The 23,759-nt window shown below is 30.1% G+C and overlaps 1 protein-coding gene across 1 annotated transcript; it reads right to left on the bottom strand.

Annotated features, from left to right (window-relative positions):
• Positions 1-2,910: 2,910 nt before the first annotated feature.
• On the bottom strand, positions 2,911-23,251 carry LOC132718061 (FMRFamide-related neuropeptides-like). The gene is made up of 4 exons (XM_060701673.1): positions 23,059-23,251; positions 10,800-10,962; positions 3,897-4,997; positions 2,911-3,558 (listed from the first exon to the last, which is right to left on the bottom strand). Exons 2-4 carry the CDS (start codon positions 10,927-10,929, stop codon positions 3,200-3,202), a joined length of 1,590 nt encoding a protein of 529 aa, XP_060557656.1. The 5' UTR covers positions 10,930-10,962; positions 23,059-23,251; the 3' UTR covers positions 2,911-3,199.
• Between the last annotated feature and the right edge of the window lie 508 nt (positions 23,252-23,759).

A 23,759-nucleotide genomic window follows, 5' to 3' on the forward strand; every position in this document is an offset into this window, starting at 1 on the left:
TCAGGTGCCCTTCTGTGTATTATTTCAGGCACTAACGGGCACCTGAGTAGAACCAACGACGTTCCGTAAGCTAGCTGGATAGCTTCCTCACATGAAAGAATCCAAAGTCCCTGTCGGGATTCGAACCCACAGCGGTTAGGGGCAAGTAGTTTGAAGTCAACGACCTTAACCACTCGGCCACGGAACTATTCTATTAATCTGTTTTCTTAAATGTGAGAAAATACAGAAAAAGACGAATATCGCATTCTTACTAATTAATGAATGATGAGCAGACTTTATGCGTATCAGTTGAATCCTCCGCCTTCATATCTTTACCAATTTTAATATTAATATTTAAAAGATGAGTCAAATAATTATGGTATGTTTAGCGACAACGTTTTACTTTATTTTATGTAGTGAAAATGTGAAGTTCCTTAAAAGCAATTTGGTCTGATTTCAGCATTATGATATAATGTCCACGAAGCAAGGTAGCAGAGTTTAGTCTATATGACCGGTATAATTATTGTTATTACACATGTTAAAACTCACTCATGAGCGAAATGGTAGAGTTAAAGGAGAATGAACAACAAGTTAATACTGACGATTTAAATATATAGTCTGTCCGAATGCATGACAGAATATTGCTTTCGAAAGATCTCGGCTTTTATTCATAATAACCTCAGACTTACGGATTGAAAGTAGTTCTACCGCGTGGTATTAAATGTAAACATAAACTCAGGAATACTCTTTAATAATATATATCGAATGTATATAATTGTCATCCTAACATAGTCTCTTTAAGTAGTTAAATCGGAGGAAGGTAGTCTAGTACTGGTGTTACTCTCCAGGAACGATGGTTAGGAAACTACCCGCCTATATGACTGAAATACTGTTGAATGAAACAAACAAACAAACAAACAAACAAACAAACAAAGTAGTTAAATTGTGATTGAACAAATGTCTGACAATCATAATCAAAGAGACCCACCGTGATGTAGAATTATAAACAAATACGATTTAATGTCAACCGGTAGACATTTTGTACTTTCGCATTCTATGGCTTTGATAAAAAGTATATAAATAATGTACTGTTTTATTTTATATCAATGAATCTACTTTATTTTGGTGGACTTTTACTTGAAGTATTGGAATAAACTTTGTCAATAGCTCCCAATATTAAATTACTATTTGTTTACATGTTGTGTTTCTTAGCGTAGGTTTGACCGCAATACTGGTTCCATTCTTTGTATTTTCAGTATTGTGTTCTAGGTCCTTATCCGAAATTTGACGGAAATGGCCGAGAATATGCGATTGCAGAAGATTGGTGTTTGAACGTTCAAATGTTGTGCATCTTACATTGTGTGGTTCCTGTCGATTACTAGTAGATGGGACAAATACTGCCACTACGAGTTTCTTGAACTTCCCAGAGCAATACAGGCTTGTTTAGGATATCATTTTGTCAGAAAACAAAACACATCATGTTTACGTTTGCCATTTTAGAAAATTTTATAGAACCTACATGTAGCTCTTAGTTCATTTCATAAAAACAATATGTAATTATCTAAAATGTTTATGTATCCACTTATTTTTTAAAGTGAAGTGCATTTTTACAGTTATAAATTGTAATCATTAACGTTTCCTTTTTTCATTTTTGTCGTGTCTATTTGAAGTGAACCATTCTATAGCTGCCATAATTACTTGTGAAAGTTCATCTGAGTTCAGTTGTATCCAGAGAAAGAGCGGCTCAATGATTAACAGAGATATTTGCTTAAATAAGACATTGTGAATGAAATAAATATGAATTGGTGTCGAGAAGGTGCGCTTTGGGTTTCAAATGTTTGACTATTTTGTAATATTGATTGTCTGGCTGTATCTGGCTAGTGTATTGAGTACCTTAACATATGAAACTTTGAGAAAGATGGCACACGTGTTTATCTTACTGAGATTTAAGACTCGTTATATGTTTTTTTCGACCACCAAGATAACAAATAACAATTTATAAAAGCCTATAAAATAAAACAGAACACGTCAAAGAAGACTTGTGAAAGAGCCAAAAATACGATCCATTCATACGGACATCTGCAATCATAAGTTTTTCCCACAAGCAATTGCTCACTTAAAAGTTTTGAAGTATACATTACATTCACTCTGGTTAGTGTTTGCGAATACTGAATACAAAAGTGCACTAAATAAAATGACTAGCACTTAGTTGATGTATTTCGTAAAACAAATTTCAGCATTGACAATTTATGCTGGTCCTATTTGTTTGTATCTTATAAATTCGTGTATATTTTCAGAAGTATTTTCTGTATATTCATTAAGTTTATTGAGATAATACAACTAATACGATAGTTCCGTCGTTTGATATGTTTATAAAATAGTGTATGTGTTTCATGGGTTTGCTGGAATTTTAATGATATATTAGTTATATACAATGCTTTGTTAATATATGTGTACTGTTAAACATTACCCGTAATTTTTATTACCATCAAAGTGTAGCAAAATGAATAAGAGCAAATTTTCTCTTTATCCTTAATGTTGTTTAATCTTAGTAATATCTTTAGAAAATTACATGAGCCTCTTTTTTGTAAAGTGATTTTTAAAGCCAAGTACGTTTTAATTGCAGCTTAAAAATGACCAAGTTTTCTCTTTTACGTTCAATAGGCGAGATATATTTGTTCAAAGTTTCATATATTGTACATCCTTGGGGAAAATACTTATTCTTCTTCAGCTCAGCAACATACGCCCAGTGTTTAATCGTTAAGGATATTTATATTTTATTTAACTTGCTTGGTTATTTAACTGGATATCTATATACGCCTTGACAATATACCTTAAACCACAAGACCCTCTATAATTGTATCTGTTATTTGTTGCGCAAACGGTAAACATTGAGTTGTGCATGGTTTTGAAATAATAAGCAATACTGTATTTTCTGTAAACAGTTTGTAATATTTTCGCTTACAATCAAAGAAAAAATTCTTGGTAACCACAATCTTAATATTCACACTTTTAAGAACAGTTTAATATCACAAATCGCTAACTATCAACATGATATAAAATTTAGGAACTATTTTTCCATATCTATACATTTACATTCACTAGTCATATTTATGAAAAATATGAATACAGTTTTGTTTGAATGTAAATCACAACATAATTCATCGTGTCAGAAAAAAATATATTTCAATTTTAACAATTAAGTATTTCAAAAATAATGTCATTTTCCGAGTGTGATTAATCTTTTGTTAGCTGCTTCTAAGTCTCTGCCAAATCTCATAAATCTTTTGTCAGCAGTGTTGTCAGCGGAGTTGCGTCCAAAACGCATGAAACGCTTGTCGGCGGTATCTAAATTGTCTCTCCCAAATCGCATAAATCTTTTGTCAGCTGTTGAAGACTCGTCGTCTTGTTGGTCCCGTCCAAAACGCATAAACCTTTTACCAAAACGCATGAACCTTTTGTCGGCTGTGGATGACTCGTCACCTTCTTGGTCCCGTCCAAAACGCATGAATCTTTTACCAAAGCGCATAAATCTTTTTTCAGCATCAGTTTCGTCGTCAGATGTTATAGGACCAACGGCTGAATAAAATAGATTTCAAATTAAATTACATTTATATGTACAAATATGTGTATTGCGCAGTCGTGCAGCTATAGAGATTTGGAGCCACTAGTCCAATATCAGGTAAATATAAATGCTACCAAAGAATACTAGTGTATGTTAAAAATGTTTTATATTTTGTAATTATTTCTTTTAGGTTTTATCGTAAGAAAAATCTCATTAAGCTTAGGCACATTTTGTGAGAAAAACTTATTAAATGTCATTAAATATGTTTGGCAATTAGAACAAAGGTACGATCTTTGAATACCACAATTGTATTCAAGAACACACAGCTAACTTTATATAGATAACCACTCACATTTTCCAAACCTCATGAATCTTTTATCAGCGTCTACCTTGTCATTCTCACCACCACGACCAAATCTCATAAATCGTTTATCTTCATCAATTGACTCTTCAGATGGGTCACGTCCAAATCTCATGAAACGTTTGTCTGCTTCATTGTTTCTTCCAAATCTCATAAATCTTTTACCGAAGCGCATAAACCGTTTGTCCATATCTCCTTCTTCGTCATCTTCACCGTCTCTACCAAATCTCATGAAGCGTTTCCCAAATCTCATAAATCTTTTTTCTTCGTCAGTGACATCATTTGAATCTCTACCAAATCGCATGAACCTTTTATCTGCCTCTGTCATATCTTCTGGATTTCGTCCGAACCTCATGAATCGCTTTTCTTCTTCTGTCATGTCTTCTGGATTTCGTCCAAATCTCATGAATCGTTTTTCAGCTTCTGTCATGTCTTCTGGGTTTCGTCCGAACCTCATGAATCGTTTTTCTTCTTCTGTCATGTCTTCTGGGTTTCGTCCGAACCTCATGAATCGTTTTTCTTCTTCTGTCATGTCTTCGGGATTTCGTCCGAACCTCATGAATCGTTTCTCTTCTTCTGTCATGTCTTCGGGATTTCGTCCAAACCTCATGAATCGTTTTTCTTCTTCTGTCATGTCTTCTGGGTTTCGTCCAAATCTCATAAACCGTTTGTCCTCTGAAATTTCTGGGTCTCTTCCAAATCTCATGAAACGCTTATCTGCTTTTTCGTTTTCGTCGACAGGGGCGTCTCTTTTTTCTACGTTATTTACATTTTCTTGATTTGATTTTTCTACAGAAGTGTCTGAACTAGTTTGCGCATCAGTGGAACGTTTTCTGCGAAGGTTAACATTATGTGATATTTCAAACTGTCGAATTCTAGATGTAAGAGCAGATAATAAGTCATCTAAGGTATTTGTATTTCCACGACCAAATCTTAAAAAGCGTTTGTCTTCAACTGGATATAAATCACCGCCTCTGCCTATTCTCAGGAAAGCGTTTTCGTTTGCACCACCTTTACCAAAGCGAAAGAATCCATCATCTGAGAGAGCCCTTCCAAACCTGAGAAATCTTTTATCTTTTGCACTATCTAACCCTGAAAAAATAACTATAATTATAAAAAATGTTTTAAGTCAGAAATGGTCTCAAGGAAGAAAAAACTTACTATTGTTATAACTTAAACATGTTTCTTTTATTGAATACTGTTGCAGAAGGGAAATTTGAATCGTTATGTAAACCTTGATACATGTATATATTTACAATGTAAGATGTATTATAATTAAATTCAAAATGATTAATACATCATTATATTTGTTTATTTGGTAATTTTAATTATTTTACTGATTAAACCATATACCACTACGGACTAGCATGTTGAACAATGATTTACTAAATGATATTAATGTGGGGTATTAGGTGTCCTTTTATTTAATTTGAAGAACAATTGTGAGATATTTCCTTCAAGAATGTTGAAACATTGTAGACATCATGCACAAGAAGCATAATTATTCAAAAGTCATTTAGAGGTCTTGGGTGATGTTTTATTTGATATTTTATCTGATATAAATAGCGTGAACTGTCTTAATAAATAAATGCTTAGATTTACATAAAGCGATTTCCTCAGAAATTTGAGAAATTCTCATCGGGGAGTTAAATATTGCACATAATCTGCCAGTTGCTGCCTATGATGCTGTGGATTTAATTGGATATTTGCAAATTCAGGCTCAGTTTAATGATTAATGTGAATTTATGTAAACGATTTTGTTTTCAATTAAAAAAAGGCCAAAAAAGTCTTTATTTGAAATCTTAGTGACATTTTCATCAAATAAAGTTGTTTACTTCGTACAGCCCGAACGCACTGACATATAATTTACTGTCATTGGATTTTTAAATATAATTGTATAAGTACTTTCTCGATATTTTAAAATTGGCAATTATGTTTTGTAGATATATGTAAAGGTATCTTTGTCTTCATTATAATTATAGAAAGTTGTTCTTCCCTTGGTTTCATGTTGATTTCTTGTCATATTCTTACTATGTTTGTACAAAAAATCGGTCAGGATTTGTTATTAACCTTCATGTGTGCTTCATGCTTTTAACTTGGTTCTTATATCTTACAAAAAAATAAATGTAATGTATTTTTGTACTGACTCTTCAGTTCCTATTTTTAATCCTTCAAGTTTCGAAGGTTAGAGTCCATGTTGCGTGTTAAGAATATTAGTTTGCTCAGCCGAGAGTCTCTTTACACTTTTTTTCAATGATTCGTCTAGATGAAAAAGGCAACATACACATAGACTTGTGTCAGAAAGACCACAAAACAGGCTCTCAGTGGCGTGCAATAGGTGATTTTCTCATCGAAACTAACGATTTTCTTTGGTGACTGATTGTTTGCCTAATTGCTTATTTACAGAACTGGAATCATATCTTCGTGTTGATCCTAACCTAACTGCACGAGATCATTACTCCGGGGAGATATCGTTATTCTATACATAATGTCAAAGAAAAATTTCTTGTGACAGCTTGTCCACAGAGATATTTCTATCATAATTTAAACATGAACATTGTAGACACATTTCTTGACTTTCAAGTGAAAGCGAAATAATTCATGTCGTGACACTATTGTTTTTCTAAAAATTACTAAAAAATATAAAAGATGGTGTAATTATCACTATACTCATTTTTAATTTACATAGACTTGTTGTTTGAAAGAGATATTAATTTGTATTTTTTTCATTTTGTAATGTTAAAAAATGTAGTGTTTATATTTAAGTGCTCGCAATAAAAATGTAATTTAAATATGGAATTAGTTTTATATTATTTATAAAAGAAAACTTTAATTTGATTATCCAAAGTACTGAGTGAAAGAACCAGCAATTTGAATAAGAGCAGCAGTTTTATAATGTGCCAACATTTTTAAAACATACAATATCTGTCGAGCCATATGAAAGGTTTTCAGGTTGATGGTCAATAAAGGTTTAACAGGTGATAGGGGGCGGGCGCCGGAGTTTGCACATATCATAGTCTCTCATGAGTAAATTATTTATCGTCTCGCTAGTGCTCCGTCAGTCAAGTCCAGTCTCTGACTGGTATCTTCAAGAACAAGATTTCTATTATTAAATGCCCAGTCCAACTAGTCGCAGAAAACTGGCCATCATTAGTTTGTATTATATTCAAACAGTAAGACATTACAACTGATCGACTGTGTTAATTTCTTATTATTTTAGATTTTCATGGTCTCTCTATGATAATATACTTAGAAATAAGTGTTAATGCTTTAATACAACAACTTTGCGAATTTGTAAATTAAATAATGTCTTTGAAATGATGTATTTGGTATAATAATAGTTTGTCTTTATTTTCATTTTGAAATACTTGATATATCATAAAAACAAAATAATAAATAACTTTTTGGTTAATAACTATTTCGGTTATTATCCTATATAAACGTAGTTTACATTTAGTATAAATATTTCTATCAAAGTTAATATTGATTAATATTCAGCAATTTCCATCCATTGAATATCTATAGATTTTATAGAGAAGTCATAATGTAGTAATTATTAAATAATTTAATATTCAATGTAAAATTGCTGACTATATAAAGATAGTATCTACGTCATTATGCTATCGTTGTGCACAATTATAGCTGTCATAATATGATGACCAATAGTTATACAGTCTTAGGGGAGTACGTCACAATCCAATTATCTCATAAATATTCATAAGATATGACACGGGTGATTTAATTTAACATGTGGCCGATACTTTTCGAACCATCTGAGTTCCAATTGTCTTCTGTCAACCTTTTGTGCAATATTCGATTTGTATTGAACTAATGCCTGCATCTATCAGTTTCACGATTTCCAAAGTTTTTTTTTCAAAGTAAACTTGAAGCTGATTATAACTTAAATATAACGGGAACATCTTGTTTACACTTGACAATAAACAACAAATTAAGATAATTAAGCCAAACAAAGTATAAAGCTGACCAATTTAATACTCTTTCGCATTTTTTTTGAATCATCAAGAAAAATATCACCTTTTTTTGAATAAGTTAACCTTTTATTTGATATATGTTTAAAGATAATATTTTTAATACTCCTTTACTCTTGTAGAAGTACCTCAAAACCTTATTCTGAACATACCTGTATTCAATAAACGTTTATTATACAGCTCTCAAATTAGCTATATATTGCTGAACATAGCTCTAATGTAAAGCTTGTTTTCGATTTTTATTTTTCATTTTGCATGTTTTGTTTTTAAAGAGGATCAAGCTATAAAATTCTTCAGATGTCGAACATCGGGCGTTTATTTTCACATTAACTTCCGGTCTAATTTAAGAAGAAGGTCTCCATTTAACTTTGGTAAGCCGGCAGAAAAAAAAGTGTGTAAACCATCACATTAAACATAGTTCATTCATTGATATGACCAAATGAATCCATTGAAACTTTCAGCGGTTATTCACTTGAAAAGAATTGAATACGGTGTAGGCCAAAAATCATGTTGCTTAGATTGAGCGGCACAATTGTATTTACCATTCTTCGCTTATAATGGGTTATATCTAAGAACGAAAATATATACATTACGCTTGAAATTTTCACTTGACCGAATTTAACACTGATAACAGAATGTTACAGGCTTACCTTGAAACTATATGATTGGTAAAAAGTCAAAGAAGAAACAAACAAAAAAACACGGAAATATCAAATTGGATTTCACCGAAGCGCACTTACAATGCGGTTTACTTGTGTTTGTGTATTCTCAATTATTAGAAACATTGAATGACTGACTATTGTAAACCTAATATCCCTTTAGTTGTTTATAAATCCCTTTAGATGTACTAATCCCTGTTTACTTTATATATATATTTACACTGCTAAATACTGAATGAGTTTTTAGAACATTTATTTACAAAAGATAATTAAGTGAAATAAGTGTACATGGACTTTGTTTTCTTATATTATCTTCAGCGTGAAAATTAGTCTCAAGTCTATCATAGTATAAAAATGTCAGTCAATGTTGTATTTCCCTGTACGTTTTTCTTCACACTCCGCTCAACAATTCAAACAAAGCTTGAGCAATGACGTGCGAATACCAAGATAATTCAATTTTATCGGTTATCACACTGACACAGGACAACCATTGGACATATTCTCTCAAAAACGTGTTCTTCCAAACCGTGAGCGGATTCAAGAGAACAATGTCTGTTGCTGATGTTACTAAGTTAATTACTTGATAAGAGATCAGAGCCTGTGTTCATCAAATCGTGGACTCAAAATATTCACCAGAACTCACTGAGTACTAGTTACATTTCATCTCAAATATTTCATATCAACTGAGACTTATAACTTGCAATGACTTAAATGTGCATATAACTCGCAAAGGGGCAAGCAAAAGTCAATCATATACATGTATTCACTAAATGTATAAGAAATGTACGATATAACACGTATGCATTAAACATTAAGAGAATTGCATAGTCCGTCTACTAAAGTGATGAATGTATTCTTAACTTTATTTTTGCCAACATTTGTTTATGCTTTATGCATTTTGCAGTAAAACCAATGTTTGTTTTTAGTATAATTACTATTTTTCTTACAATGAAAAAAGTGAACAACTTCCAATAAAATTCTTTATATAGATAAGTAAATTAATAAATTAATAAAAGACAAATTGTAATAAGCTGTTAAAATAAAAATAAAATAGAAGTGAAAATGCTTGCACTAACGGCATGTAATGAAGGAAAAATCTTCATGCTAGATATGTTTTTTTTATGATTCTGTGATAAGATAAAAAAAAAAGATGTTACACAATTATATAGAGTAACTAGTTTGTATGATAACTGACAAAGAATGTCGTATACGTGGATAAACCAAATATCAGATTTATGACAAGAACGTACAAGATAACATAAAATATAGCAACATAATAATGGAAACTGTTCATGGGTTAAATTCAATCTAGAATCATGTCAGCTTTAAGTCATGCCATACACTCTTTGACAGAACAATATAACGGGTTGAGCATGGTTCGTGCATTGGCATATTGTTGATAATTGGAAGTATAAGATTGTTTTATTATCTGTCGAGAAGAAAATGATCTTGCAATGATCTCCTTTAATCTAACTTGATCACAACATATTGTTCTGGAGCATTATCGTGTCCTCGTAAACGCCAGTGTTTGTCAATTGTAACACAATTTATTGCCTTATTTCTAAAGAAGAAACGGTTTAATAGACTTGGATACAAAAACAGTTCCGCTAATTGAATAAGCTATTCCATTTTTTTGGAAATATTTTTCAATAAGCATATGCTTTAAGGTAAAAACTTTATAAATTATGTTCTCTAAAGATATTGGGAAAACTATACTTTTGCATAACAACCTACTTTTTTGCATACATTATAGAAATTTACAATTTTTAAACTGGAAAAATGTCCAAAGAGTTTCAATAAGGTCATATCCCGTACTTTTGTTTCTTCCGTTTAATCTATAGTGTCTGTAAGATGAACTTTACGATAAAAATAGTCGTGATTATATAACGAGCATTGTTTTGTAAGAACACACGGTTTTCAGATTTGAATTTTTTTTACTTATAAAATCGGAAAGTCTTGAGTTTTGTTTGTTTATTCAATTTTAAAAGATTTTTTATACAAAATTTTGAACAGATAACATTTCTTACTCTGAGAGACGCCTTGATGTGATATTTTGAAAAAAAGACGAACGAAAAATGATCAGAGTAAAAAAATTAAATAGTTTAAATTTTAAAATTATTATTTCTCTTTAAAAATCTAGGATAAGTGATATTGCACAACGCATTCATGACACATTATCATGCGATATAATTTATTCAATTATACTTTGCTAGTAAAAAAATAGTTTTAGAAAAGATGCAGTTTACCTTGAAGTATTTGTTGGCATTCATCTTGATGGTCACCACAAAGCTCCATTATATCAGTGGCAAACACTCGGCCAGTCAGCCATTTTGCTAGGATTGCTAAAATCAATCCCGTACACGTCCACGTCCTCATTACCCTCTTGTTACAGTTATATCCGTCTCTTATCTAAAATAAAATAAGGTAAAACGAAATTTGATTACAAATTCATCAATGTCAAAGTTGTTTATTTGTTTTGTTTTTTGCGGCGATATTTAGGTCATAGCTCGGCGGTCGCTCCACCTAAACGTCGTTTTTTAGACAACTTAAAAGTAATTATCATTTACCGCAAGTGACCGACTACTAGACATATATGATTTGTGAATCTCTGATGAAGGACAAATGACCATAAGACCAAATGTTCGAAATCGATTTTCACAGAGAAATTTCGCCTCGCCCGAGATTCCAACCAGCGTCCCCTGTATATAATTTCCGTTGCTTACCAGATTGAGCATAACGGTAGCTCACGTAAGTTCAGACAAATAGGTATATTTTATGATCATTATATTGTTTGCAGTCTAGTATATCTTATGTTTTAATCACTTCTGAAACCAATGACAACATAAAACATTATACATGACTTGTTTTTTTAAGTAACTTCGACTTATTTTTCAACAGGTTTGATGGTTTGATAGTATGCTCTAGCAAAAAGTGAATATTATAGAAGTTAATCATGTTATATATAATTATATATTGTCTATTCTTAGTTTAATCTTCCCTCAGTATCATGGCTAACACATAGAGAAGATATAAAATGATGATAAAGGCACTCTAACACAATAAATTCCTTATTATTTTTCTCAATGGAATACTTTAAAGGAAGCAATAGATCGATAGTTCATTGTCGTTATTGCCAACAAAGAAAATAGTTTTATTTGTACATGTAAGTATATATGTAGATTACATATGATATTTTGACAAGCTATTCAATATGATAATATTTTACCATTTATCATTGACATGGAAATGGTCCAATACATATAATTACATACTAAACTACTTTATTGTATAAAATACAGTCATGTACTGAGCTTTAAATGTCGGATATCTTGAATTAATTGAAGAACATAAAACAGTTATTTGTTATGAATATCTTATTTTATAGCTTAAGCATTAGCATCATACGAACTTTAAGTCTCTTTCATATATAACAAATACCTTTGACAAAAGTCTTCAACGATTATCAATATATACCATTGGTATTTAAGTTATTTCATACTGTCGAATGTTTTGTTTTGATGGATCCTCTCGGTGAATTTTAACAAATCCACGAATGTCGATATTAACTTTGTGAAAATGCAAAAACAAAATTCATATAATATGATATATGACTTATGCTAAACATCTTTATCCACAAAACGTCATTGTTTATTCTGATCAAACATTAGCTTTGTTCGGCATCTGTTTAGTAAAAAGGCATTTATAGGCAATTTATACTGACAGAAAATATTTACACAGATGAAGAACTGTAAAACGTGCGCATAGACAAAGTATTATAATTTCCTGAAGGAGATAAATGTACGGTGTATATGTACACTGCTACTGGGCGTACGACACAAAGAAACAAAGTCTGTTATATTTTGGTAACATAAATGTATCCTATGAATCCAGCTACATAATCTCTGGTTATACTTTATTACCATTCTTGTGTTTCATTTATAAATGCTTCAGTTTAACTGTACATATTGTCTATTATAATACGCTTTATTATTTTAATTTATTGTAGCAAAGCAAACTCAAACTAATTTTGGAGTTTGGGATAAACAATTTTGTATTTTAGCTTGAACATTATTTAACAACTGATATTCCAACATCATGAAACATGTACATATAAAATCAATAGTTAATATGTTTTAAACGATAACGCAATGAATGAAATTAATTCATTTCAAGTAAAGTATATATTTCTTTCAACTATATTTTCTACTTCTTCACTTCAGTGCTGTTATATCTTTCTAGTCCTTGGAATCATTTATTCCTATGTTTTATTGTGATGAATATTGAATACCGCCTAAATTGGTACTAGGGGCGGGAGAGCTTTTGTACTTTACGTTATCTCACGTGAACAGACTCAATCAAACCCAGTCTGCTATTTTCATATAATTTTGTTATTTTCACTGATCCCATTTTCCAGAATTTTATTATAAAATTTATTATTAAATATTATTTTGTATATCAAGTTGTCTCAGTGGTTTATATTTCTCGTGATAATAAATCATAAACGCAGGATATTTAAGACCCTGTGCAATAAATCATAGACGCGAGATATTAAAGGCCCAGTGCCGATTGTCTATCATAAAGTTATGTGCATGAACTCGAGTCCATTCTAAATTGACTTTTATCCCGAGAGACTCAAACAAATATCTAGATTCTTTGAAAATATATTATACTGTCAAAATCATTGAACAAATAGCCATGAGAATCAATATTCCGCCCTTAGTCCTCAATGAAAATAAATCATTATGCTTATATTTCTGGTATAATGGCAAAATAACATATGTATTTCATTTACTATGAATACGAATGAAATGTTCTATTTATTACGTTCTGAAAACCACATTGACTCATACTTATATGGAGCGCATTTGTTTGCTTGTTTGTTTGTTTTAGTGTATTGTAAGAATATATTTCACTGAATAGATGTTTATCTCGCTCTCAACTCATTATATATTGATTGCATCAGATGTTCACTCTGATCTTAACTAATTTATTGTAATAATAATATTAAGCTCCTTGTTTTACTGAATCAAAATGAAATAAAATTTTGAATAAACAAATTTCCTAAGAAAAATAACTCGATGCAGGAAGTCCTATACATTTGATTTATTTCTTTCTCTTCAAAGTTAATAATCTAATTCTAAATGAATATATTTTGTATACTCGATAAAAGTGAAATGTTGTATACTTTAAAAAGGCAATAATTTTGGATAGATATATTGTACTGTAAGTCGCCTGAAATTGTCAAAGAACAATATTAGTAGGCGTATTGTAAACGTGTAATAAATTTGAAATGAAAACCCTTTTTTAATCATAGGCATGTCTTCATTTTTAGACTGAAATGCAACAAATCGAGGCTGATTTTACTTATCTGTAACAACAATTACAAAACATGCTGTGGACGATTAGACTATATAGTCCAACGTCTTTTTAACAAGAAAGAATAGACTGAATAGATTAGCATCTATAACATTTTATTGTGCGATATCAAAGGCTATTCTAGAACCTATCTCCCTTGTTAATACGTGATCTTTTGTTTCTCTAGTCAATTAGAATATATGATATGCAATAAAACTGTATGATACAAAACATTATATAAAACACTGCACAAAATACCATAATTATGTCCCTTATGACAGTCTATCTTACTAGCTATAAGGCGAAATGCCAATTATATATAGTAATATAGATGTATTTAACTGCTTCTGTATATGGTGAACATTTACTAGATGACATGATTATTTGACCATGTAGGCAATATAGATATACGCCAAATCTTTTCTTCTTATTTGTAGCTATGAATGTATAGTTATTTTTTGTTGTTGCTGTGTCTTGTTTTTTTGTAGTTTTTATTTTCACAAAAAAATAATGGAAGTGATTCATACCGTGTTTATATAGCAATGCCAAGTCAATGTTTTTACTTTTTATTTCATAAAAGGTTTGAAAAAATAAAATGCATTGCCGAGAAGTTTAAGAGAAAAGTGTTTAGAAATTATAACCTGATAGTAAGTAAAACGTTACATACACCATTTCAACAAATGGGACCAGTACAAACAATTGTTAACGTCTCTAAGATAATAGTGTTTTACGTATTTTTCTATTTTCATTTACACAAAGTGCTAACTCTTTTAGCATTACAGTATCGTATACCTCTGGGATATGAATCGGTGCCGAAAAAAGTCTACGAAAACTCTTTTTAACACACAGTCTACTTTGAGGTTATTTCTTCCTTTCGGAATGGTTTGATCGATAGAAAAGAGAATAACAATGACGGTTGTAATTAATATCACTCAAGATAAACATGCTTAACGGCCACAAGACACGGATATTACTCCGTAGATATTTACTTATTATAATATTAACTTATTCTCTAAACTATTCATAGAGTATTTGAATCCTAATGCTTATAATATAAATGGGAATCTTATGAGTATGATAGGCGTAATTAAAATTTGTTTTACAATAATTTAAATATGTCACTGTACACAGTTGTCTTGTGTTTTATTATAAAGGCATTGTGAAACAACTCAATGAAATTTAAATTAGGCACAGATTGATTGATATATTGATTGATTGATATAATAATTGATTGGATTGATTGGTATTTTGTATAATAAGAATAATTCTCCGAAAAATGTGATCAAAGCTTCAATGTTTTATATTCTTCTATAAGATCAACGTAATGTGTTTCGTCTGAAACTTTGTAGTGTCTGAAAGAGGAGAATATTTAAGTTTTTATTTTCATATCACCAGGGACAGTTGTGTGCCATTTCCTTTACAATTATGTCACCTAGATTCTCCATGGGAGAAGAAGTTTTCGCGTTGCACACTTAACATATATTTACTTAGCGTCTAGTGTCTGGCATTAGATTTGATGTTTCTAACACAAAATGATTTAAAATTTGAGGAAATACAAAAGAAGAAAATAGAGGTATCTAAAGTATGTGTGTGTATTACTCCACAACAACCTTTTAAGTCAGTTATATAATTGACAGTTCAACAAAACTTTTCCGAGCATCTACGAGCACAAGCAGTTCCTGATACACTTCAACATATATTTTTTTTACAAATACATGTATAGTATATTCACCGGTTAAATTAAAATTTCTTTTCTATCAATTTCTTGAAACGGTTGTGTGCGATAAAAATGAGTTCCAAATATATTATGCTACAAAGATCTAAGCATAATACAAATTTGTTGCAGCATTTCTTAAAAACACATACATTAAAGTAACATGTATCATCCTATAACGCTGCAAAACTTCCTGGTACACTTTACAATATACATGATACGACATAAAAACATGAATGAAGTGAGTCGTGGAAAATGTTATAAAGGAGCCTCTACGTTACTTATATCATAAAAGTCTATTATTTATAGACAAAGATTAGAGATTATTTTCATTACATGATTTAAAAATAAGATCTTCGTATTTGCATTAATTGATTGCCGAATAATACTCAATTTGAGACTTTCTGAGAATGTTTCCATATTTTAACGAATGTGTTTCAAAAGAATATATTTTTTCACATAACATTTGAATTCAGTTGTTTATTTGTAAAAGAAACGAAAATAAACGCATTTTATTTTACACGAACGTTGTACATGTATTTCACGGTGTAATATCGAATTTCTATTTCTCTGAAATCCATTTTATTATATTATGCCTCACATAACGTTATCTGCTTAAATGTCCAGATGTGCATCAATATTATTGTAAAACAATGATGACATCACCATCTTCGATCCATAAGAGTAGCAATGAAAAATCATATCTGAATTTTGAAAAATATTATGTGAAACAAAGTATATAGAAGAATTACTGGTCTCTGAACCAAAGTAAATCCTTGAAAATACGAGACGGAATCCAATCCAAATATCTAAAATTAATCTAAAAAGCTCAAAAAAGGAAGTTTTTTTTAACAAAAAATAAAACCAAAAAAAGAATTGATCAATGTTTATGTGAAATGTCATCAATTTAAACCGTGATACAATTAAACAAGATGCAGATGTTGTCAACACCCCGGGGACAATCGTGCTTCGGGTATTCTTAGAAACAACGTCAAATTATCAAAAAGTGATAGCTAGGTCTATTTTGAATTTCATGTTAATTTGGACTTAAAGTATAACCAATATTAAATAAGCAGCTTAATTTACATAACTAAATACTTTACTTGGGAATCATAGAAAAGACGCGGAAACCTGAGTGTGATCTGTTTCTAGCAAAAAGATGGAAGTCAAACACAAAGATAAATAAAAAGAATATATATATTTTATTACAATGAATGGAGGAAAGATGTAAGGTTAGCAAAAATGATCCCGGATTAAACATGTATATATTAAGATTTTTTTTCTTTCGATCGTAATAGTACATGAATTACAGAATGAAGATAGAAACATTATAAACAGACTTCTTTGTTTGGTCCTTTCATTATTTATATAAGTAATGAAATTATAAACTATTACTACATGTATTAGTTAATAAAATATTGGCTTGTTGTGTCAAATGAGAAACAGTTATATTGGTGAAATTACAATTATTTCGTCTAAAATTAACTGATCAAATACAGGTTCATCCTTTTTATAAATTCTGATTATATTGTTTTGATATTAAGTGAGTATTGGACGTTAAAACTTCGTAAAGTATGGTAAAGTATGTATTGTATATAATAAAATGATATATCTTTATAACTACCTCACTGGCACTTTGTAAAATTCACTCAATCATAAATTACTGTTTAGCGTCTCAAAGATATCTATATACATGTAACATTAAAAAAAGAGTAAACGAAATACATTAAACATCAGCAAATATAGATGACAGGTGGATAAAGAAAAGACAATAGTCTTTATTGTGTATCTAAACACTATATGTAGTATATTTAATCTAATTGTCTACGCATAAGTCTAATGCACTGATATTTGATGATATGACGCGGATTATTTGATACAATTTTTCCTCCCCGGAGTCTTACACTTGCCAACTTTCATACTATGGGCGGCTGATTGTTAGATTGGTAACTATCAGCTGTCCGCTTGAATTATACGTAGATTTTCCTTAAATCGCTATGGGACTGTTAACATTGCTACAAGTTCGATTTACCAAATCATTTATAATTCTGGAAATTGTACGGTTACATTTACAAAGAATTGAACTAGAAGTTATGAACCAGTTATTCTCCCATTAGTACACTCGGCACGAATCATTTCTTTATTGCATTTTAAACCTTGAGTTATTCAATGACAGAAATTTATGACCACTCCATTCTCTTATTTTAAAATTTCTTTGAGAGTTGAGTTCATTACCTTCTATGTCATAAGAAGAGATCAGGAAATGATTGCAAACATATTAAATGGACTCATATTTTCTACATTGTTAAAGTCAAATAACGGTATAGTTGCGTTTTTTTAAACTAAATAAACGTTTGAATAAGTAATTCTTATGTGTTTTCCATTTGTTTTGTTTTTCATTGCTCTTCCTGTTTGTTAACTGTTTTGGGTATTTAACGTATAGAACTTCTAAAATATTTTGAGTACTTGAAAACATATATAAATTAACTTTATATTGTGACTAGTTAATTTAATGCTGACGCTAGCGACCATCTAGAACAAATTGTTTTATTGTAACTTTATATTTCTCTTATAATAAGATAACTTCATATGGCAGCAGATTTATTAAATTGATTTGTATTCAATGTTTGCAGGGAGGCAATGTCTCTTTTCAGACATACGATCACTCGTCTCCGTGTAAAACGTAATCTTATGGCCACCACGAGACCTTTGCTCGAGTTCATGACAGTAATTGAGGAACGGGTTGACTACTGCGCCATTTATTGGATGTCAATTAACATCATTTATGTTGGAGCATCTACCAAATCAGAATACTTAATATGAATTGTCTTCAACAATATATTAAAATCTCTTTGCATCGGATGAAACTTCATATCTGTTTTATTGCGCCGGATCGAAATGTTTAAATCAAATGATTACTTAAAAATGACAATAGTTTGTATTTAAAAGAATACGGTGGTTTTACGATAACATTTTTTATCACCAATATGTTCGTGCTTTGGTTTCGGAAGTTAATGTGAACATTAACTTTAAGTCATAAATGTAATGTTTTATAACCACTCAGGAGAAATAAACAACTTCAATGCGATAATGCATTTAATTCTTAAAACAGCAGTTCGAAGAGTAGGCTTATACTTTACATGTCAATTGTGAAGAACTGAGGCTGTAACAGGTTTTATCATATAAGATTATTTAGATAATTAATTTTTATTTATTTATTTATTTACTTGCTTTAGTCGAAATCATTTCTATAATCTATTTTAATATCATAAACTGGGTAGGAGTAAACCATTTGAAGACATTTCTTTCTTCCAATCCGTGTTACAATTGTTAAATTTGGACAGTAAATAAATAATTGCTAGTCTGGTATGACAATAAAAAAACATCCGGCTTTAAAGTGTAAGGATAAGATTTAAACTAAATTGTATGTACTATACCACAAACAATAAAATAAGAATAAAGCTGAATAATTACGTACTTCCCTCCAGATAATTATTTCTCATTTTCTTGTTTATGCTTGTTTCATTGTGTTTTTGTATGATAAGAGGGACGGGAATAATTACGTGCAAAAGGTTTATTATAGTTTCTATATGAAATATAACTGTCATCTCCCCTATGTTTGGTCTTGTAGACAATACAAATTGTGATATACCACCAGACCCAGAACAACACTGTTGAAGTGCAATTGTCTTTGAAACATTTGTTTTTTATTTGATTGAATTACAGATGCAATATATATTTGAATGTTTAAAGTTAAACTTAAGAATCATAGAATCTAACAAATATCTTTTGATTTTTTTTAATAAAGACACATATTTTTCCATCATAATCAATGATGTGTCCGCTCTTTTATTCGTTTTAAATGAGTTTTATTGTCATTTCTGAATGCATTGATTCACTGTATAAAGTTCATGTCACGAGAAGACGCCGTTTAAAAATATAAATGTATTTACGTTAAGTGTTAGAAGTAAATGGTTTAACTAAACACATGTGTTTAAGACTCTAAATAAAGTTGCTGTAATGTTTTGTACCACAGAAAATGTCCATTAATATAAACAGAGAATAAAGTAGAACGAAGTAGGCGCAATTGAAAACCTGTAATTTGAACAGGCAATAATAAATCAACACCTTTCATTTAACATCGACTAGCACATTAATGCAACATTTCTCTATTTCCATGTGCACTTAAAGTTGAATAGAAAACATATCTTAAGACATTGATATTCACATTATCTTTTATTAAATTTTTAAATGAAAAACGATATGCCTGTTAATCGAAAGACCGGACATCAACCATTTTAAAATATTTTATTTCAGCGAAACAAAATCGAACATGTTTTAAGGTTACAGAAAAAGATTGTTAAAGTGTCTTCCTGATTTTGTTTATAATATAATCGAACAAGTCTTGAAGAAAACAAATAAGGAAATCAACGACAAACATGGATATTTGAATAACCTTAATCTTACTATCCCGGTATAAATAAATATACAACAAACTTTTAATATGCTGACATCATTTCAGACATTTTGATAGAATAATCATCTGATATAAACGTGATGTATTTTGTTTCGGAAACCTCGGTGAGTTTTCCCCGGCTGATTTATTCAATAAAATAATCACTGATTAATACCACATCAGATCGCGTTGAATTGGGGAGGTTGTTATCAAATTTCCTTTGTTTGAAACATTTCAATAATTACATTACTGACGTTGATGAAAATTAAGACATGTTCTTTCCTACGATGATTAAGCTATCAAGATTTTACAAATAGAGAATGCTTCTCTCTAACATTTTTCACGTGTCAATCAAAGCTGGTTATTTAATGCTGTTTTTTTTTATTTTTAACTTAAAGTACAAGCTTTGAAGTTTGTGAAATTGTGGTATAATTGATTGTTCAAAGCAAAAAGTGCTGCCAAATTGTACTTCTATGAATAAATAAACTTTTTTTAATATGTAATATTTAAATAAAGTACTGGACTTAATTATCAAAATATAACAGATTTTTAATTGGATGTGATAGTTGCATAGGACGGTGAAAAAATCGATATTGCAGCTTTGACTAGATTTTTATTAGATTTTGAAATTTCTTCTTTTAAAAGCAATAAACTCTGTTTTTACGAGATAGAAAGTGATTTGTTCTAAACTTTCCAATCTCGTTACTAAAACTTATCTAATTTATAAATGTACTCGACAAACAAGAGTTAAGAGTTGCCCAATGCTACGTAAATGCGAGATTCTGATTAAAGTATAAGTGCATTTGATAGTGCTACAGCACTCTAGAGGATTTAACATATACGGTTTGAAATGTTGTACTTGTAATTATTTGACATACGTGTATAATAAAAGCACATACATTATGTGTTTGTATTTAAACAATTTTTTTACTTGGAAAAAAGTTTTCCTGTAATCCGATTACTTTTATTACCAGGCTTTCTCATAAAAATTCCCATGATATTGTAGCTCTTAAAGATAAAATTTGAAAATATTGTTAACTATACCGAGATATATAGTGGTACAGAAAATATGTTATATTTCAAACAATGTTATATTTTGATCAAATGCTGTACAGAATGCTATGTATTAATCAAATAACACATTTTATGAACATTTTTCTACTCGTATATATCATTGACGATCTATAACAGTTTTAAAAAGTGAACTGCGTCGTCAATTTCTTGTACATTAAAGATCTTCTTGATAGAAGAAAGAATAACACTATAATACCAGTAGAGTAATGATATATTCTTGTTATTCAAAATAACCATTTGAAATTGGTGCCGTTTCATTTCTTAGGTTACAACAATTATTTACAAATTGTTCTTGTGTAATTATTGTATGTCCTATAACAGACTACAAGTTACGCTATTGACAGGAGTTTAATTTAAACAAAACAACAAGAAAAAAAAAAGAAAAACAAACAAAAACTGTATGATTTCTATTTAGATACGAGGTTTTAAGAACGGAATCAATTTTAAATCATTGCAGGAATTGAAATGATATAATTAAAGGAAAAAGATAGCAATTCCGAAAGAATTAATCAAATATTAAATTAACAAATTCTCTTAATTTTGATTTTCGGGCTCGCTTCCAAATAATCCCACATTTCGGCATAACCTTGTTGTAGTCAGATAAAGGCATGTCCGGACAATCATAAATCTAATAATATTCTATGTAACCTATGCACACATTCGTCAAACTTTGTTAATAATATCGCTGCTCAAATATTTGATTAGTGGACATCTGCTATCCGAGCTGCAACTTAATTAATTTTTATTCTATTATAAGTAACCGCGGATAAATACATGTACATAACAGTAAATAATGTTTCTGGAACTTTTTCCATAATCATAACATGATGATTTAAAAGACGAATATATAAGGAATATGAACAATTGTTATAGAACTCAATTGAATTTCAAACAATGCATTAGTACCTTCTTATCATTTAGTATTGAGTCACAAAAGCATTACAGGTTCACAAGTTTATATTACTATTATCATATCAAATTTACGATGCAAGGAAAGTAAAATAACTTAAAATGACATAATATCTACTTTCAATTTAATTATGTTTTAAGCAATATAAGTAAGTTCTGATTAATACTAACTGTAATGAAACATTGTGTCCAAGTATTTCCAAAAGTAAGTGACCAATTAAGATAATTTATTATCAAAATAAAGTCGTTCACTATCCCATTAAATTTCCTATAATGTATCAAACTATGTATAAATGGTCCTCATTTTTAGTAAGAGTTAAGAAACAAGAAATAAAATTAATAAAAAAATGCATTGTAATTTGTATATATATTTCTTTACTGTAAAAACAGTTTGCTGCATTTGTAACATTGTTGGCTTGAAGTTCACATATGATATAGTAATAATTCAGTGTAATAAGATAGATAAAAAGGTTGATGAGTCCCCAAGATTTATTTTGTCAAAATAAATTATTTCTACTCATATTAAAAATGAAAGCCTCAGAAATGCAACGTAAATGTTCGTAAAATTTCTTTGAAATATTTTTTCTATAATTGGAACGCCTACGAGAGAAAATATAATATAATAATATGAATTTTATTTGCCATTATATTCTGTTAAAATAAACAACATCTCACTAATGTTTTTGTTATGAGTCTCTAGACAGTCGTCTTGTGTAAATGTTTATTTTAATTTCTCAATAATAACTTAAACTTGATATACATTATTCTGAAGAATGAAGGCAGAAATATATCTCTTAATACTTATTTGTTATGAAAATCAGAACACTATGAGTATTTAACAATTGCCATTTGTATGATACTAAATCAGTACTATAACAAAGTGTATAATATTAAATCTGAACTTCAGCTTCATCAACTCTAAAAAACTTAATCTTGCTAAACTTGTTTACAAAAAAAATACTTGCAAAAAGATAAATGAATAAAAGATAGTACTCACTGTGTAAGTTAACGACGAAAATGATTTTCTTGTCAAGTTGTTCTGTTTTACAAAATATAAAAGTTCCTGATCAACTAAACATAGTTCTTCCTGTTTGATCTGAAGTTCAAAAAGTATTTTGCCGAATCTCAATTTGCCATTGGCTTTAAATAACACTCAGTCACGTGACAAGGAACGTTTGTATCGGACATTTTTTGGAACTAATATTAGGCATTGGCGTGCGTCATTGGGAATGTACATAATATAAACAGTTCGGCGCATGCGTGACCAGTCCAATGGCACGCACTGCGTCACTTAGTGATTTGTTTTCTCGCGGGAAGAATAGCATGATGGGTAAAATTATGGAATAATAAGACAATCGTAATATTGCAAAAGTTGGCATGGTAATTATAGACAAATGACCTCCCATGATGCTTCTGTTATTCTCGTAGGATTGATGTACACGCAAACAGTATTGGAATTTGAATTGCAACAAGTCGTATACAATTTTAGTTGAAATTTCTTTATTTGTCAATTCACTTGACATTTTGGTGATATATACGCAGAATATTGAATCAGAAAAACAATTACAATCTATGCATATTATTGACATCAGGAAAATATGACAGTTTATAAATCAAGACTGATCACAGAATGTCTCGTGTGATCTTAAATCTATAAAAAATGTCTTCTATATAGTTGACCCAGCGTCTAGATGTTTC

Source organism: Ruditapes philippinarum, unplaced genomic scaffold, assembly GCF_026571515.1.
Source record: "Ruditapes philippinarum isolate M1 unplaced genomic scaffold, ASM2657151v2 ctg1120_1_1_1_1, whole genome shotgun sequence".
Lineage (NCBI taxonomy): Eukaryota > Metazoa > Mollusca > Bivalvia > Venerida > Veneridae > Ruditapes > Ruditapes philippinarum.

What these genes read in the sequence shown, in the direction of transcription:
- LOC132718061 (XM_060701673.1), bottom strand. Translation starts at nt 10,929, where the DNA reads ATGAGGACGTGGACGTGTACGGGATTGATTTTAGCAATCCTAGCAAAA. An exon ending in ATGCCAACAAATACTTCAAG is followed by an intron (nt 4,998 to 10,799) that starts GTAAACTGCATC and finishes TTATTTTTTCAG; the next exon opens with GGTTAGATAGTGCAAAAGAT. An exon ending in ATTCATGAGGTTTGGAAAAT is followed by an intron (nt 3,559 to 3,896) that starts GTGAGTGGTTAT and finishes TATTTTATTCAG; the next exon opens with CCGTTGGTCCTATAACATCT.